The 18,982-nt window shown below is 33.4% G+C and overlaps 1 protein-coding gene across 2 annotated transcripts in view; it reads right to left on the reverse strand.

The window, feature by feature from the left end:
* The window catches only part of VWDE (von Willebrand factor D and EGF domains), a 79,201-nt gene that overhangs the window by 35,930 nt on the left and 24,289 nt on the right, over positions 1 to 18,982 (reverse strand). For both annotated transcript variants that reach the window (XM_037737318.1, XM_037737317.1), the window contains exons 5-13: positions 16,376 to 16,623; positions 15,642 to 15,731; positions 13,074 to 13,218; positions 10,465 to 10,682; positions 10,147 to 10,220; positions 8,425 to 8,695; positions 5,568 to 5,776; positions 4,457 to 5,424; positions 2,237 to 2,373 (exon numbers count right to left, since the gene is read on the reverse strand). In XM_037737318.1, the coding sequence (XP_037593246.1) occupies positions 2,237 to 2,373; positions 4,457 to 5,424; positions 5,568 to 5,776; positions 8,425 to 8,695; positions 10,147 to 10,220; positions 10,465 to 10,682; positions 13,074 to 13,218; positions 15,642 to 15,731; positions 16,376 to 16,623 (2,360 nt within the window). The remainder of the gene's footprint in view (positions 1 to 2,236; positions 2,374 to 4,456; positions 5,425 to 5,567; positions 5,777 to 8,424; positions 8,696 to 10,146; positions 10,221 to 10,464; positions 10,683 to 13,073; positions 13,219 to 15,641; positions 15,732 to 16,375; positions 16,624 to 18,982) is intronic.

Genomic DNA, 18,982 nt, shown 5'->3' on the forward strand with positions numbered 1-18,982 from the left:
CAGAAAAAGGGCCATTATTAGTTGGACAACTGGCAGATTTTGAACAAGGTCTGTAAATTAGTTAATAGTACTGTATCAAGGTGAATTTTCTTGTTTGAAAAATTGTTTTATGGATATGGTTTATAAATATTAAGAGAAACTGGGTAAAGAATTACTGGAAACTGCATTATTTTTACAATTTTTCTGCAAGTCTCAAGTTATTTCAAAATAAAAGTTTTAAAAAATTACTTCATAAAATGGGAAGTTATTAAGGATTTTGCATGATCTGGTTTCCAAAATGCTGGATTTTGAAGAGTAATCCAATTTTCAAGGGGAACTGAAATTTAACCTAAAAAGTTTAGCAGGTATAGACTCATGTTGATGGCAGGGCAAACATATTCCATACAAAGTGAATGCAAGGCTTTGACCAGGGCCCATGTTGGTGGCGTTGGGGATCCTAAAATGGTGCCACATTAAACAGTCTTCACTGAAGGTATGACTCAAAGGCTAGAAAAGTCTTTAAAACCCAGCACTGGCAAGACTGACGCTAGGAGAGACAGACTTCAGCATAACATAAAATAAAGACAGATATGCATTCTAGATTTGGTTTGGGCAAGTGAACATATTTCTTTTTTTTTTGAGACGGAGTTTCGCTCTTGTTACCCAGGCTGGAGTGCAATGGCGCGATCTCGGCTCACCGCAACCTCCGCGTCCTGGGTTCAGGCAATTCTCCTGCCTCAGCCTCCTGAGTAGCTGGGACTACAGGCACGCATCACCATGCTTTCTTTCCACAGTTCTTGATATGGTTTAGCTCTGTGTCCCCACCCAAATCTCATCTCGAATTGTTATCTCCGTGGATGGAGGGAGGGATGTAGTGGGAGTTGACTGGATCATGAAAGCAGTTTCCCCTGTGCTGCTGTCATGACAGTAAGGGAATTCTCACAAGATCTTGATAGTTTAAAAGTGTCAGGTTTCCTCTTAGCTCGCTCTCACCTGCCTGCCGCCCTGCGAAGAAGGTGCCTGCCTCTGCCTTCCCCCATGATTGTATGTTTCCTGGGGTCTTCCCAGCCATGCGGAACTGTGAGCCAATTAGACCTATTTTCTTTACAAATTACTCAGTCTCAGGTAGTAATTTTATAGCACTGTGAAAATGGATGAATACAGTTCTGTACAGTGTGTTAGAGGATTCCAGATTTTATCGGTATTTATCACAATTTTGGAGGAAGTGGGAGGAAGCATGAGAGTAAATCACAACAAATAATGCATCTGAAAGTAAGTACAAGATGTGCTTTCAAGAGAATATAAATCTAAAAAATTCTCTCCTGACAAATCACTTCATTTTCGTGTGATGTCATATGATTTATTCTGCCAAGACTAATATAATGTCTATTCTCTTAAGTGATATTAAAATTACTTGCATGTACCTTTCCATTGTGTCCTATTACTTCATTGGGATTAAAATATTTCATGGCTTATCGAGAAAGGCTCTACCCATAAAATCCTGAAGTCAGCATACTTGTGTTTAACTATTTGATAAAGACACAAAGAAATCTATTTCCTCCTGTAAATTCTGAATTTCAGGAACACATTTGGCTTCATCAATTTAGAGAAAAAGTAAGAAGAATATTAAAATATGATTTGCCGTTTTAAGTTTTCCGCTTACCCACATATACTTTTGAAATTTAAAGAGTTATCCTTAAAATAAAATTTCCATTTGAATGAAGACAAGGAAGACCATTTACATAATAATAAAAACTAAGTTATAATTTGATATACTAATGTTCAAACTGATCATGTCTGTTTCTGTGGCCTTAAGATAAATACTAATTTTTTTGGAGGTGGTTATTTTCTGTCTAAAATCCACAGTAAAAATATATAAAGAATAAATATAATTAGTTCTCATTTTTTGGTTTGTAAAAGAGAAATGTTCATACCTAGTTCATGCAGGATGTCTTAGCTAAAAACAATCTCTATTCTTTATGTTTTCACTTTTCAAGAAATACAGAGGCTTACATAAATCAACCTTGATATTCTTTTAGCTTTTTAACATAAGTGAAAACAGTGACCCAATACTTCAATAAAATGTTTATAAGATATTTTAATAAAGTTAACAAAGAAGCATCAACATTATGTAACTTGCTCATTGTCCTGTTCAGTTCTCTGTGGATATAACATCTTTTGGATTTATGTTGCTAATTGATAGACCATACTAATCCAAGAAAATATTAATCTGAGTATCTCAGCTCTATCTACATACCTGTAGCTTGGTAACTTCACATTTAATTGAAGGTAATTCTTTGAATCCTTTTCCAAAGACTCTCACCATCATACAATCATACTTTTGAACATCACAGAATCCAGCATTCCCAAGCTCTGTAATTTCAGGAGGTTTGTCTTTGGAAAACATATACAACAAATATTATATAATTTCTTTAATTTCAGGGGAAAAAACCAATTGTTTCAAAGCCCCAAATTAAAAGCATATGGAAAATAATATTTTAAAGTATAGCTAAAATGCTATTTACACTAATTAATCCATTAAATATTAAGAGTAATCTGGTATTAGAAGAAGTACTACCATCAAGTCAGTAATAATATATTACAGACACTTCCAGTCCTAAATACACAGCCTTCACTAATGTTTAATAATATTTAATATCAACTAAGGACAAGTATTATGAAATTACCACTACGGTAAAGTACATTTAGGTTTTGCCATTTTGGTCTTGCCATTTTGGTCTGAGCCATATGGTTGGGTTATAGAAAAAATGCTTCTATAATAAAATATAGTAGTTGGTAATACAATGTATTAAAATTTCAAAACGTCATCTGTATCAGTAACATCTGGTTGTCAAAATGGATATAAGCAGTGTGTAAAAGTTATTAAACCTTTTGCCTAAGTACTGGGAAAACCTAAGTGAATACAACTTTACTAGCGGTAGGGTAGAAAATCATGTGTATTCAGAACCCTAAAAATCTTGATGAAATTTTTTTTAAAACCATGGGTTACTTCAGTTCATACTTTCACCAATTCAACAAATGTTTCACAAGTTTTATTTATCTGTTGCTATTCTAGGCACTGGTGATGTAGTAATGAACAAAACAAAGTTTCTGCCTTCATGTAACTTACATCCTAGCATGGGAGGATAAAAAAACAAATGAATAAAAAGATAAATATAAAATAGAGTACATAATTGTTTTCAGGAATACAGAAAAAAAGTATATTAACTATATTTTAAAGGAGATTAAGACCATGGAATTGTGTGAGAAAAACAACTCTCTTTTGAATGACCACAGAAGATTTTTTGATAATATGACATTTGAACAGAGAAATAAAGAAAGTCAGTCACAAAGATCTGTGGTGGGAGAATGCTCCGGTGAGAGGGAGTAGAAAGTGCACAGGCCCTGGGGTGGGAGCAGGCCTGCCTCCTTTGAGGAACAGCACAGCTGCCAGTGTGGCTGACGAGCTCTAGATGAATTCAGTGGGAAAGAAACCTCAGGCCACTTAGGGTCTTCTACGCCATGGTAGGGACTGTCAACTTTACTCGGAAGGAGACGAAGAACCATTTGAGCTATGTAAACACAGAAGCAATATGATCTCATTCACAATTCATTGGGGTCACTTTGGCTGCTGCTGCACTGAAAATAAGTTTTGGGAGAATCTATGATGATCCGGGGGAAAATAATGGTGGCTTAGACTATGGTTGTAACAAGGAAAGAAATGAAATGCTTTTAAGCTGAAGCTGGATTTGCTGCTAATGAATTAAACTTGAGGCATGAAGGAAAAAGAGAGTCAAAATGACTACAAGTTTTTAATGTGAGTAAATAGGAATGAAGTTTGCATTTACTAAGAAGGAAAAGGCTGTAGGTGGAATAGGGCAAGATGGTAATAATGGGAGGGGAAATCAGGAGTTACTGGTTTACTTATTTTAAAAAAATAAAACTTTTTACAGTTTATTTGTCTAACATATTAAGACAAAACAGTTTGTACTCTATAGCTAGATGCATTAGAGAAAAAGAGTTTTAAGCAAATTAGCATAACTAGCAAAACAATATAAACTCAGTGCTTTAAAAACACTAAATTTCAGTTCTGAGAAAATAATGATTCTCTACAGGCAGAGGGCTCAGTTGTGTGCAAAGGCCCTGAGGTCAAATGAACTTGGCATTTTCAAGGGACAGCTTAGAGACCAAAGGGGCTGAAGTGCAAACGACAGGGTGACAGTAGCAGGGATCGAGTTTAGAGGGACACTGTGTGCCAGATCACACTGTGCCTTCTGAGCTGTTCTAGGTAACTTCGGCTTTTACTCAAAATAAGATGAGATGCCATTGGAAAATTAGTAGTGTATTAATTAATATGATTTGGAATAATATAAAATCTGAGTAAACACTGTTAAGATACTGAGGGCGAAATAAAGATTTAAGACTTTTTATAATCGAACGTCATATGCAATGTCAAACTTAGAGAGTATTTACTTACCTTCAGAATCACTGCAATCATAAGAACTAAAGTTTGGGGAACATGCACAGCCCCATTCCATACACTGCCCATTGCCGCTGCATAAATTGGGGCATTTTAACACTAAGAGAATGTCTTCAATTGACGTGCCATACTCTTCTGTGTTATATTTCCCCTCCTCCACAATCCTCTTTTCACATTCATTTTCTAAAAGGGCCACACCTGCTTCTGCCCAGCTAAGATCATCTTTTAACAGAACATCCTTCACACACATATCTATAACACTGTCTAGTCTCTTGCCAAGAAAAGCAACACAGAGTCTTCCTATGCTGGAGTTGGCAAGAGTCTGCTGACAGAGGGTCAAGGTGCTGTATTCAGTGAGGCCAGAGGGTGTGGGCCAAGAGGGGACAAACTCTTGCTGTACATCCTCAGCATGGTCCTCTGGGAAAAAATAAGTAAGTTCTTCCAGATCCGTTTGGCTGAGACTCGGGAAAGCAAACAAAGGAAGAAACTCATAAAAGTTCCGTCGTTTCCGTCTGTTTTGTTGATTCCACCTCATTTCTTGGCTCTGGCTTTCTTGACCTTCTGTATATCTCTTATTGTCCAAATATTTTAGTGCATCTTGTTTCTCATTTCCAGGATGTTTTTGTACATTTAAGTCTAGTTTGGTGAGGTTTATATGTTTTTTTCCTTGGGGAAGGAAATTTAAATCATATTCTTCTTGAGATGTATACTTGTTCATCTCTCCAACAAGTGCATCTGAATTAATATATTCAGAGGTGATATCTAGTTCTGGTATCAAAGAAGATAACTTGACATGACTGAGGTCTTTGCAACCCGAAACAATTTCTGATTGAGAAACACTGTCCAGATCATCGGAAGATGGATACAGTGAAGCAGTGTCCAACAAACAGCTACAATAGGATGGCTTTGCAGGTGACGTCATAGAAATTGGCAGTGTGTCAAACATGCTTTTTCCTGGTAAAATCCTTCCAGATGGAAAACAGGAAAGAATAGTAATTTGTTCATAAACATTTTTTCCTAATATGTGTTGCAAAAAAGCAAGGTGTTGAGTCAGACCCATTTTCAGTCTAATATTAATACAATCACAAGTGGAAAGATAGTGTCTTACCTCCATGCATTAATAAAAGCAGCATAATTGTTAAATTTTTCATCAATTTGGATCCCATTTTTGTCATGGAAATCATTCTCTGCATTTTCATCAAAGGTTCCACAAAGTCCCAGAGTGTTTCCGTAATCTATACCAGGGGCTCTGAGCGTCAGACTCATGCCCCATTCACTAAGATCGGCACGGATGAATGCCCCAGAAGAAAACCAGATCTGAAATACAGAAATGCACAGTACAGAAATAAAAGATTTGAAGAAATATTCAATCTGGATTAAGAAAAGTCTATTATTTAAAAAATAAGAACTTGTTATTTCTTCAATATAAAAAGAGACTAAAATACTGATTTTTCTGGCTACAACTTTCCTCTTAATGTTCTATGTCAAAATAAAGGGTTTTTGCATTTTGCTAACGTGAAATTTGATGACCATACTGATCTTTTTACTGAAATATGTTGCTTACAACCTCTTTCTTTAAATAATTAAAACTAAAATGAGATCATTTATACAATTAATACCATTACAAATCTTGAGAAAGATATTTACCAAGTAATGTTTCTGATAATAATTATTTAATACAGAATTAGATTGCCAAGTAATTAATTTACACAGATGAATATAATTTCAGAGGAGAACATATTTCTATGGCTAATTAGCATTCTTATGCTTCCAGTAGGCAAACAGAATCAGAAGCTCAATTATAACTAGAAGGTAGCTTGCGGAGCTGGCAATCTGAGCAAGGAGAGTTTGCTCAATGACCCAAATAGCCTGTGTAATATAACTGTGAACCACATCTCCCATCACAGGAATTACCTCTTCCAGAGCAGCTACTTTGATGTACTTTGTATGTGGAGAACCTATCTCTTTTAAAAATCACTGAAGACACACTACTGTCTTTGTTACTCTGGTTGTTTTTTTCCTCTTTAAATTTTCTTAAAATTTAAAAATAGATTTTTTTTCTCTTTTTACAAAAATGATATGTGTTACTTGCATTAAAGTATTTTAAAAACAAACAAATTTAACTTTCCAAGCCACCTTAAGGTAGCTAATATTAAGATCTTGGTACAAATTCTTCAAAACCTCTTTTATATTTCAGGCATATATTTGCCTGTCAATAAACACACACACCTACTCCATCATTTTCATGACTATAAAGTGTTCTATTATATTAAACCTCTTTATTGGTCACTAATTTTAACTTTTTCCTCTTACAAGGAAAGATACAATAAACATTAACTATTTTTTACAATAAGTTTTCACAAGTAAAATTTAACGGCAGAATAGCACACATAGGTGCAGGTTATATATGTATGATATATGTGTTCCCAGGAAAGACTGTTTCTAAATGTACTATCTCTACTCTTGCCGATATTGTATGAGAGATGTTCAATCTTTATGTATTTATCTATCTGACTGCTAATGAGGCTAACGTTTTCATATTTATGTTGGTTTTTTTTTGTAATTTTGAACATATTCAGTTTTATTTCCTTTGTGAAAAGGCTTTTTATATTATTTGTTCATTTTAATTGGAGTGCTGATTATACATTAGTGATACATGAGTGTTTTTTATCTGGCCTAGGTTTTATGGGTAGCAAATATTTTCCCAATTTTTGATTTGCATTTTGGTTTTCAGTGATGAAATTCAAATATATAATGTTATTTTCAAAAATGATTGTTTACTTCAATAAATATTATACAATCATACACTTAAATTTTTAGTACTTTACTTAAATTTAAACTTGATTTACTTGGAATTACTTGTTTAAAAGGTGTGCGGAAGGTGGCCATGACCTGAACATATAAATAGCTTACTCACAGATATGAAGGATCATCTTTAAAAAAAATTAGCTTGCCAGGAATAAAGAAAAAAGAATTAAAAATATTAGTATGTTGGCTCATGCCTGTAATCCCAGCAATTTGAGAGGCTGAGGCAGGTGGATCACCTGAGATCAGAGTTCAACACCAGCCTGACCAACATGGAGAAACCCCATCTCTACTAAAAATACACAATTAGTCAGGCATGTAGATACATGCCTATAATCCCAGCTACTTGGGAGGCTGAGGCAGGAGAACCGCTTGAATCTGGGAGGTAAAGGTTGCAGTGAGCCGAGATCATGCCATTGCACTCCATCCTGGGCAACAAGAGCGAAACTCCATCTCAAATATATATATATACACACACACACATATATATATGTAAATACATATATATGTATGTATATATATGCAAGTACATATATATGTATGTATATATATGTAAGTACATATATATGTATGTATATATATGCAAAGACATATATATGTATGTATATATATATGCAAAGACATATATATGTGTATATATATATGTAAAGACATATATAAATATACATACATATAGATATGTAAATACATATGTAAATATATATTTGTGAACATATAATCTTAGATTTGTTTCCTGACTCCATATTCCATTACATTTATCTACCCGCCCATTCCTGAGGTAGTACCACACTGTATTCGTTTCAAAAACTGGTTGATTATTCCTAAATATTTATTCTTAATTATGTCTATCATCTCTGTCTAATATACTATTTATCACACATTGTCAAAAATAATTTTGGTGAATAATCCACCAAGTTGTCATACTGAAATCTTAAATAAGACAGTTTAAATTTTACATGATTTTAATTACATTGTGTCTATTTGTGTGTGGTAAGTGGGAAAAAATGTACTCCTTCTAAGATGATAGTTAATATAAATGCTATTTTGTTAAAGAAACCAATATTGAAAAACAATAGCTCCTAATTTAATAGAGATGAATAGATGTTTATTTGAAAGGAGAAAAAGGAAAAATACTTCTAATGTTAAAGAATCATACATACTGTGACTTTTCTTCCTAAGTAAGATTCACTTATCTTGATATTCCTGGTTACATCTTGGCTTTTTACGAGTAAATACGGTTGTGATTCATGTAGCTGACCACTGCACATATCAAAAGTAATTATATCACCTCCTTCTTGGGCAACAAATCCACAATTACATGACACTGGGTAGTGAAGGCTTCCGCAGTCCCATTGACGTACGTGGACTTCAAAATCACGTGATGTACTCTTATAAAGCACAAACGTTCCAGTCTTGAAATTATCATATACCCTATCATTAACAAAAGGCAACTGCGTTAAAAATCATGTAAATTATCACAACAGTATGTTACTTATTTGCAACAGCTTTCTGTATCATGAGCATTTTTTTTTTTTTAGGCACTGAAGGAAACAAAGTTGCCATAAACACCTCAATCACTCCCACTACTCCTTTCTTCCCTTTCACCACTCCAATCAAGCTGCTCTCCTTGAGCAGGGCAGGCTGACTGAATGGTCTTCTCTTACTAAGTGTACTAATGTGGCTATCTCCTTCAACTTTGCATACTTGTTAAATGTCACCCTCACCAAATGGCTTTTTGTACCTACTCTAATATAAATTGCAACCCCTCTTTTCAGCCTTCCCTTTCCACCCAAGTTAGTTTTCTTCACAGCAAGTATCTTCCTCAGATACCCTTTATATTTTATTTATTAAATGTGTTTATATCTCTATTCATCTTTTCAAAAGCCAGCTCCACAAGGTTAGAGAGTGTTTCTTTTGTTCACTGCCATACCCCCAGTACTTAGAACTTGGCTTTTCACCTAGCTGTTGCATAATTAATCTTGTTGAGTTGTCAGATTAAATTCATCACTACTATGATTTCTTGAGGTTTTTCCACCAAAACATCTAAGCCTTTAGTTACAACCATAAAGGATTCTTGCACATGGGGTCAGTTCCTTCAGGTTCTTAACACCTGTTGACACCATTGGAGTATAATTTTTTTATAGAACGGTTTCTATATGTCGAATAATTTTACTGACAATGATCATATTACAATTTTTTTAAAAAACCATCAAACCACCAAACCACAAACCATCTTGCATTATGAAAAAAAGTTGATGCAACACTAAGACATCCTTTTCACTTTCCTAAAGGACATCTCAGAATCATGAATCTCCCAGGACAATGTAACTGAGTTTAAACCTTCTATATAGATATTAATAACAAAATAGCTTAGATTATTTTTTGGTCTTTTGCTCATTTTAAATTCCAGAGGCAAATATCCAGGTATCTGTAATAGTTATAATAGATGTTTCCTGAGTATTCTTGTCAAGACTTAGAAGTAATTACTTTTAAAAATAATTCTAATATGTTTAATCATTTTGCATAAATTCAAAGATTGTTTTATTATCATATGTAAATGTTCTAAACATCTTTAGAGCAAATAATTTAATCATTATTAAAATTTAAAACCGGTCCAGGAAAAAAGATTGTCTGCATTTGTAATAATCTTTATTTTTACAAGTTTGGCCTTGCAATTAATCATGCTTTTAACTAAGAACTATATTTTAAGGCCAAAAAATTCTACATAAATAAACTATTCTCTTGAAACAGGCCAGTAATGCCTTTCTGTCTAACTTCAGTGACAAGAACTAAAAAATTATAAAACAATATGCTGTTTAAAATAAAACAATAAAATCAAAGCAAATAAAACTACTAAAAGAAAAAAACTTTCAGGAAATTACCTGCCATCAAATGTAATTATATGTGGGTCAGTAAATGAATAGCAGTAAGCAGTTGGGACATCCTTTACTCTGATCTTAAAAGCAAAGATATTTTTGGTAAATATTACCATTAATTATATTTAGTTATATATTTAAAAATTGCTTAGCAATCTCAACAAATTTTCAATTATAGTTTTTATCATAATTATTGAAAATGGAATTATTTAAAAACAAATTTACCAAAAATTTTTTTACATAAAAAGTTTGTAAGACATAATGACAAAATACACATTTCTTTTTAAAGCTTCAACTGCAGTAATATTTTTGTAATTTGTCAACCTGGATGCTGTCTGGAGTGTAGCTGTTCCACAGGAAATCCTCATTAACTATTGGCTGCACTACAATGCTTGTAACTCTATCTCCATCTCGAGAGAAATCTGTGACAGCAGTGTAGTACACAAAAGTGTGGCTACAGGTTCCATTAGCACAGGAAGATGTCTGGTGAAGGTCCATATGACAGGAAGACAGTGCCAAATTTAAGCCTAGGTGCTCTTTACCTATTTAATGAAAAAATAGGTTTAAAATTTTCCAAGGGAATAGACTAACCAAGCATGTAAAAAATTAATTAACATGAAACACTGAATCGTAAGATTATTCTCAAATTATGTTCTCTTTCTTAAAATATATGGTGGCAAATGTTGTTTAAATTAACCCAAAGCTATTGAATCTACAGAATTTTTCTTTTATGTATTACATAGAACATACGTCACAATTTTACATATTACATACACTAATATGACTTTTTTGTCTAAGATTTGTACCTTGGGCCCAGATACTTCTGTAAAATTTCTTAGCATACGTATTCATGTTCCAACCATTGTTGAATAGTAGCAATGGCTTTTAATTATTGATAAAGGGTTTATCATCTCAAAAAAAGAGAAAAATCAAAACAAATGAAGATGATCTCACAACAGTAACAAGCTATCTTCTTTTACCTCCCAATGTCCCAATATATTCACAAGCTTGAGATGCTCTCTCACTTCAATAACAAAGAATAAAAAATAATTTGGAAAGGAAATGATGATAACAAAAAAAGAGAAAAGAACTCTAAAAATTTGCATAACTAAACATAAAGAACAGATTTGCCCCCAAAATTGGCCACAGAGGAAATATGCTATCATATTCAATTAATGATTCCAAAGTCCTCCTAAAAATCAAAAATGAAAAAAAGTTGTCAACAAAAATTTCTATCTTCTTTTTTTCCATACAGATTTTTTAGGTATGAAATTATATTAATCAGATATAGGCACACTGAGCTATTTTTAATAAATATATATTTTCCCATGTACATAAAAAATAACAGAAACATTCAAACTGTTAACCAACTTCCTAAGGTGAATACAGAATATCTCCAGTTTAGATATAGCCCATAACATCAATTCCCTAAGACAATACATGATGGGTTGTTATCTTTAAACCTGTGAACAGCAGCATAGTCTGCTTAGAAATATACTCAGACACCAACTGGTTCCCTATGAAAGCAAAGATTTAATGCTACTCTACTTAAAGAGGACAAGACAAGGAGTATCCAGAATGAAATCCAGATTTTTTTCTTCAGAAAAAAAAGCCATTTTTAATTATCAGAGAGTAAGAATATGCAAGCAAACTTCTAAAATGTAGAAATATATTTAGGCTATTGTATTATTTTAGCAATACTTGCTTTGTTGAAATAATTTAAAGCATGGAAATATATTTTAAAGTATACCTGTAACTGAAGGAAATGTAGCATGATTTTGGAAAACATCAAAAACAATCATCTTCTTTCTGTTGTCTCCATAAACTATAGTAATATTTGCATAACGTGCTTTTCAGAGGTAGATTGAAGTAGAATTGTGTCAAATAGATCAAGAGAGGGTATAATGTCTGGGCTCTAATTCAAAATATGGTGTTGCTTGTGGGGCTCCTGAAATCTGAATGAATAGGTAGGTATTATCTGAGCCTGTTAACTGTCAACCATCCTGAGACGACCTCTCTTAATTCCTCTATCTCTTTAGCCATCTCTTTTCTTGAATGCATCATTTCTCTCTCCTCGCTTTTTTATTCTCTTGTTTCTCTGATTTAATTATTTATAATATGGACACGAAGATCTATAGATACCTTGTGATTGGTATATTTACTAAAGACAATGTTATGTTCTATGGTGAAAATGTATGTGGTATGTCAAATTGTAATCTCTCTTAAAGGTGGTATTTTAATGTATGTATCTGTTACTTGCTTTGATCTCTACATCAGAGGCTCGGTGGGAAAAAGAACACAACCAAGCCAGTCACTGCTGTACATGGTTTATCCTTGCATATTCTACCTTGTTACGTGGGAGGATTTCCTCACTCTATCCACGGACACATAAGTGGCCATCTATCACAATATCGACATAACTAGTAAGTGAAATAGAAGAATTTTAAGACACAAGATCCCAAACATAAACTTACATTAGGGAGAGAAGCCTGAAGGATGCATTATAAGATCTGTATTTCATAAGCTTGAACTTTTAGTGTAACTTATCAAATGTCTCGCATTGGGGATGATTTGAAAAATCTTAAAGAGCAGTGTTTCCCTCAATTTCTGTAAACTAAGTAAAGAGAGGAATAAACAGGAGACTGAGAAAACAGGAGAAAAAAGAGGACTGAGAGGAAAAAGATGATGTTGAAGAGGAGATTATTCACTATATTTTCTTCTTTTTTTTTAATGTATGCTTTGAGCCCAACAAAAAGAAATGTGAATTGCTTTGGCAATCAATTTGGCCCAGTGTTAGTAATATGATTGAGCTAAAATTTGATGTCAACATGCAACGTGATTTATTATATGAGTACACTCCAGTGACTTTTCTTACAGGAAAAAAATTATTGTTTGAAATCTAATAATAAGATTAAATGAAGTCAGTATATTACCTTGATCAATAGTTTTCAGTTTTAATGAGATTTTACATTCTTGATCAAGCACACTAAATTCAGAACAAATAATAGGAACTGTGCTTTCTATCCTCAGGTAGTATTCTTTCCCATCCTCTGATATAGTGCTCAATTCAGGCTGTAGCTGGTATGAAAAAATATGTAGAAAAGTTATGTTAAAATATAACTTAATTCTAAGGTATAATTTTGAAAGGGCATTTTCTCGACAGCACATATTTTGCTTAAAGAGCTGGTAATAACTTAAGCCCTGGAATGTTTTAACTAAGCAGGACCATTAAAATCAAACCCATAAAAATACAAGCAGCACACACAGGTATACATGGAGTTGCTGCACTGCTCTGAGTTTAGATTCAATTGGGTTCCCAACGCATGTTTGGCAAATCATATCCAAGCCTGCCTCGATGATTCTGGTTCTGTGGTGAGCACCGGAAAGTGAAGGAGAAAGAAATCTTTCTATTTTCTTCCATTTTATACTAATGTTTACTGACATACAAACTGAAGAGCCTCGTTTTTCTTAGGGATTGATACTCACTTTCTCAATTAGAAATTTAAGTATTTTTAATATATAAATCAAATTACTGTTGTCACCTGAAATATCTCAACACTTAGCCTATTTTCTCAGCATCTGATTTCCAGAGCTGGATTTCCCGAGTACTGCTGCAACCCAGGACTGGCCCTATTCTCATTCACAGACCAATCCTTTTTTGAGGCAGGAATATTTTCATGCAGTCTCGAGTCTTGGTTTTGGCGGGCTGCAGTGGCTCACACCTGTAATCCCAGCACTTTGGGAGGCCGGGGCGGGTGGATCATGAGGTCAGGAGATAGAGACCATCCTGGACAACATGGTGAAACCCATCTCTACTAAAAATATAAAAAAATAGCTACATGGTGGTGTGCCCCTCTAGTCCCAGCTACTCAGGAGGCTGAAGCAGGAGAATCGCTTGAACATGGCAAGTGGAGGTTGCAGTGAGCCGAGATAGCATTGCTGCACTCCAGCCTCAGCAATAGATAAGGACTCTGTCTCAAAAAAAAAAAAAAAAACAGAAAGAAAAGAAAAAGAAAAACAGATGTTTCTTAGTACTGAATATTCTCCCTGTTAGCCTAATCAGAATCAGTATGGGGATGGGGGTGCTGACCATTGTTGACACCTGACATTGTCTGCTGAGTGCTAACCAACGTAGAACAAAATGTTCCTATGTCCCCAAGGATTGACCTCTGCTTCCCCTCACACTGCAGTTATGCAATTCTCACTTCTTCTCCTGGTTCCTAATGTGTGTACATGGACTTTATTCATCAACAGGGTTTATCCTGGTCCTAAGTCCTATTCTCACAACCTTACCATTTATCTTATCTTACCCTTGAACTAGAAATGAGTCCAGGTCAAACCTGAGTCCTGTGGGTGAGACCTTCCAGGTCCACAGGGCTTGCCTGCCTGGACCTTTTCATATTGCCCCTACTCCTTCCACCGCTTAGTAATTCCCTGTCACCTCTGCTCATCTGCTAGAATAGCTCTTGAGTTCTTGGATCCTGGTGCTACTGGCAACAACCAAATGTACTTCTCTGTTCAGTTAGCTCAGTCTTTGAGAGGGAAAGTGTTCTCTTTCCCAATACATGATGGGGCATAGTTTTAAGGGCAAGATTTCCCAGCACCATGCCCCACTCCCATCCCTCTCCATCCAGGAGATTTAATGGTTTATGTTTGAATTTCATGGGCGTGGGAAGAAACTAAAAGTCAATCATTTTTAAGTTCTAAGGAACTCCTTTCATTGGCCAGAGGAACTTGGGAAGGTGGGAATCTCTCCCAGGATAAATTCCTCTGTTCCTTCACCCACGCCAGATTTCCAGCTCTCTGGAATCCCCTCCCACATGGAGGTAGCTCCCTTTCCCCTCTGGGATTTCCCCTCTGGAATCCTCTTCCACACTCTTCGTGGAAGCCTTTCTCTTCTTCTCCTTTTCTTCTCTTTTCTCTCCCTAAATAAAATCACCTTTCTGCAACACTTCTTGGGTCCGATATTTACTTTTACAAGCATACAGCACACCTGCAGTGGTCTCATCGCTTATTCTTTAAGAGGTTGGAGACCAAGAACCCACAGCATTCTCTCAGGGGTGCTGTGCCTCACCAGCACCCAAGAAAAACCCCAGTTACATTTGCAGTCCTTAAAACTCAGAGCTCTGGGTCAATTCTGTGCTAATCAGAGACTCTACCTCTTGTCCTTGTATCTGTCTTCCAAAGTGCATGATAACTAAATATTACTAGGCTAACTTTAGTTACATGATGGAATGAATTAGAGGAATAGACCTTTTGCTTTATTCTAATTTGAGCTATTTCTTTAAATGAAAGTACATCTCAACTTTAGTTAGCAAGGGTCCTCAAACTTTGTTGTACATTAGAATTATTGGGGCTTTTCTTCAAATATAGAAACTCGTGGGTCTCAACATTCTGATTCAGTCTGTGATGAGGTACAGAAATCAGCATGGACAGATCATAATTTGGGAAAAATAGTTCCAGAAGAATAATCTTTCTGATGCATCCCCACTGCTACGTACCTTAATGCCCGCAAAAAATTCTTGGCTTTCAATGGCTATACTTTGTACATGTGGATTCTCCAAGAAAAAAACAGAAGCACGACAGAGTATCTATGGATATAATTTAAAAATAATCACTTAGCAATTCAATTTTGGAGAAAATGTGTAAATTATCATTTTTACATCCTAATTTTAATTCTTCATAGATAGTATATAGAGATAATATAACTAAATAATTTAAAAGCTTGCTTGAAATTTGAGAAAAATTCCATCATTATAAAATATTACTTATTCAAACCTCAACATCAAGTATAGTAGGCTTTGTATTTAGGATGTTTTAAAAAGTACTTAAAAAGTGATATCGTCTTTTAAAAAATTAAAACATTTTTCTAGAATAAATGTATATAATTTTACTTAAAAAGTGATATCATCTTTTAAAAAATTAAAACATTTTTCTAGAATAAATGCATATAATTTTAAAACCTGAAGGAGACATATATATATATATATATGTAAGGATTAATCAATAATAATTAGCAAGTTACTAAAATGAGATATTCATAGTCACTAACATCACTGACACATCCAGCAATTATACTAAAATTAGCACAATTGCAAGAAGAAAAACAAAAAGAAAAATATTAGTGCTTTATACTCTGGACACAAAATCTACTTTTAAGGATATTATTATTTTTTAATTGTGTTTGAAAATCAATACATTCATGAAAATAAAATCCAACTGTTTATTAACATACCCTGTCTCCAAGTCTGAGATTTATGCCATCAAGTTCTAAAAGAGAGAATGCCTGAACTGTGGTCTCTTGTTTCAGCTCCTCTTTGACTTCTTGAGAAGAAAGCCTAGACCAAGCTATGTAAAATCCCACTGAGTTGTTTGTAGGGGGAACATCAAAAGAACATCTACAGAAAAGCCTGGACTCAATCACCTCCACCAGAACCTCCGGCCTTCCTGCAGGAGGAGGTGGAAATGGGGCAGCCAGGTGACCTGGAAGTAGAAAGTGCATAATAAGTAATTAGGAACCCAACAGAATGGAGATTAGCCTATGGAAAAAGCACTCAAGGACTATGACGCTGGCCTTCATCTTAAGAAAAAGCAAACTAAATTCAGAAAAAATGATTACTTCTAGCAATCAACAAAGTAATACATTCACATTCTAAGCCACAATCACACACATATCGATAACCAAGCAACTTATCAGCTCAAGCTTATATTAATGTATGTTGAATATCTGCCTTTGAAAAGTCTAGCTCTTAAAAAGAAATTTGCATTATTTGAAGCAATTAACTTTTCTAAAAGACGGAACAAACAAAATTAAGGTTTAGTATATTACAATTCCTTGTTAAAATGAGAAACAGTCACAAGAATGTAAAATCAAATGACTTTCTCTTTTACTCTAATAGTTTTCTCTTAAAACTCAACTCAACATTATCCTGGGTTGAAAGAGTTGGGTTGTGCAGGTGATAATACTAGCTCAGTGAAATATATCAAGTGTTAAACAGTAATCTTATTCTTTTCATTTTTCTGAGATTAAAGAAACTGGAAGTTTCCTCTAGGAACTCACAGGAAGATGTTATAATTTTGAACTCTGGGTGTTTGCAAAATCAAATCTGGGGATCTGAAAGTTTTCTGAATAAGTTTTTGTTTAGTTTTGTTCTGTTTTAGAAAGTAGAAAAATATCTGAGTGATAAATTTTTAAAAGAAGATTTAAAAATGTTCTAAAATGTATAATTTTTCTATTGCATATATGCTAATTTTTGGACAATCAAAAAACTAATCTTTCAGCCTTGCCATATATATTTTGGAAAATTCTAAGAAGACCTTAAAATATTTCCTGTGGAGAAAATGTACTTTTAGATATTTTAGTGTTATTTTGTTATAGTCTCAATGACAAATGAATTATTTTCAAATTTACCTAGTTAACAAATATTTTGCTAAACATTTTAAACATTAGACCAAATCAGTATATTCAAACTTTTAGGAAATAATAAACTACTTTTGAATATATATTTTATTTTTTTAATTATGTATCTGAGTAAAAATTTCTCTTTAAATAAATTAAGGAAAGGACATTTATTTTAAAACAGGGAAAAGCTGCCTATGGAAATGATTATTAAGAACAAGAGAAGGCCAATGACTGAAAAAATATTCATGACAATTAAAATTTTGAATCAGTATTTTGAATAAAGAACTATATGGGCAGATTGATCACTGCTTGCAACAGTAAAGATCAAAGAAAAGTTGTTATATTTAAATAAAAAGGTTTAAAAACAACAGACAAATTATTTCTGCTTAGAAAATCAAAATTATTATTTCTTTGTCAATTCTAATGTTTGTATGTATTAAATATATTAATACATTTTGTCACGAAGCTTGATCTGTTGACTTTTGACTCAATATTTTCATTTAGTGTTACTTCCCCAAATTGTGTTCAATTTGCATAGCAGGGTTTTCTGTTTTCAATTAATTGCATAAATGTTCTAAAGAGCATAAAAGGTAGGTGAAATTTATTATTTATTCAAGAGAAAAAAGTGATTTTGCTATAATACATATACATTATAAAGAGAATTTACATCTATTACGCAGAGTAGTCAAATAATTACATTTTATGTTTAATGTTGCTATTATGAATATTGTTTTATTGTTTTACGAACTTAAATCACAGGGCTTAATTAAATTGACCTTCAGATATAATAATACCTTATTTAAAATATACAGAAAAAAAGAGGCTAGAAAATCCATTTGGAATAGGATATCAAATGGAGCATGAAAAATCAATTTGGAGTGATAATTTTATAGATTATTACAAAAGTCTTTTAAAAATACCTAGCATAATAATTTTTAGGCTTGATATTTGAACATTATATGATCTATCCTGATTTATTTTAAGTATTTATGGCTTGTTCCACCATATAAAACACCTCTGCTAATTAATTATTTGTCAACAGTCTCTCGTGCATTTCAGATATCATATTTGTCTAACAGAAAATATAATAAGTCTAATAATCCCATACAAATGCTAATGTTTCAATAAATAATTTCAATTTCTGCCCAACATGTAGGTAGAAGACAGACATTTTATCACTTAATCTACTTAATTTATTTTAAAGCATATTATAGTAGGAGGATTTCTTAATATTTGAAAGACTTCAAAACATTTAAAAAATAGAAAATAAAAAGTATACATTGAAAGGAAGAGAAAAATTTTGATCACTAATTAACATTATTGATGTTTGTTTATCTTTCAAGATTTATTTGATACAAATACAATTGTTCCCTTAAAAGAAAAAGTATTGTAGTATTGTATAATGCACTCCTATATTTTATTGGTGTTTGTGAAATGTTT

This window comes from Cebus imitator, unplaced genomic scaffold (assembly GCF_001604975.1).
Source record: "Cebus imitator isolate Cc_AM_T3 unplaced genomic scaffold, Cebus_imitator-1.0 Scaffold37, whole genome shotgun sequence".
NCBI lineage: Eukaryota > Metazoa > Chordata > Mammalia > Primates > Cebidae > Cebus > Cebus imitator.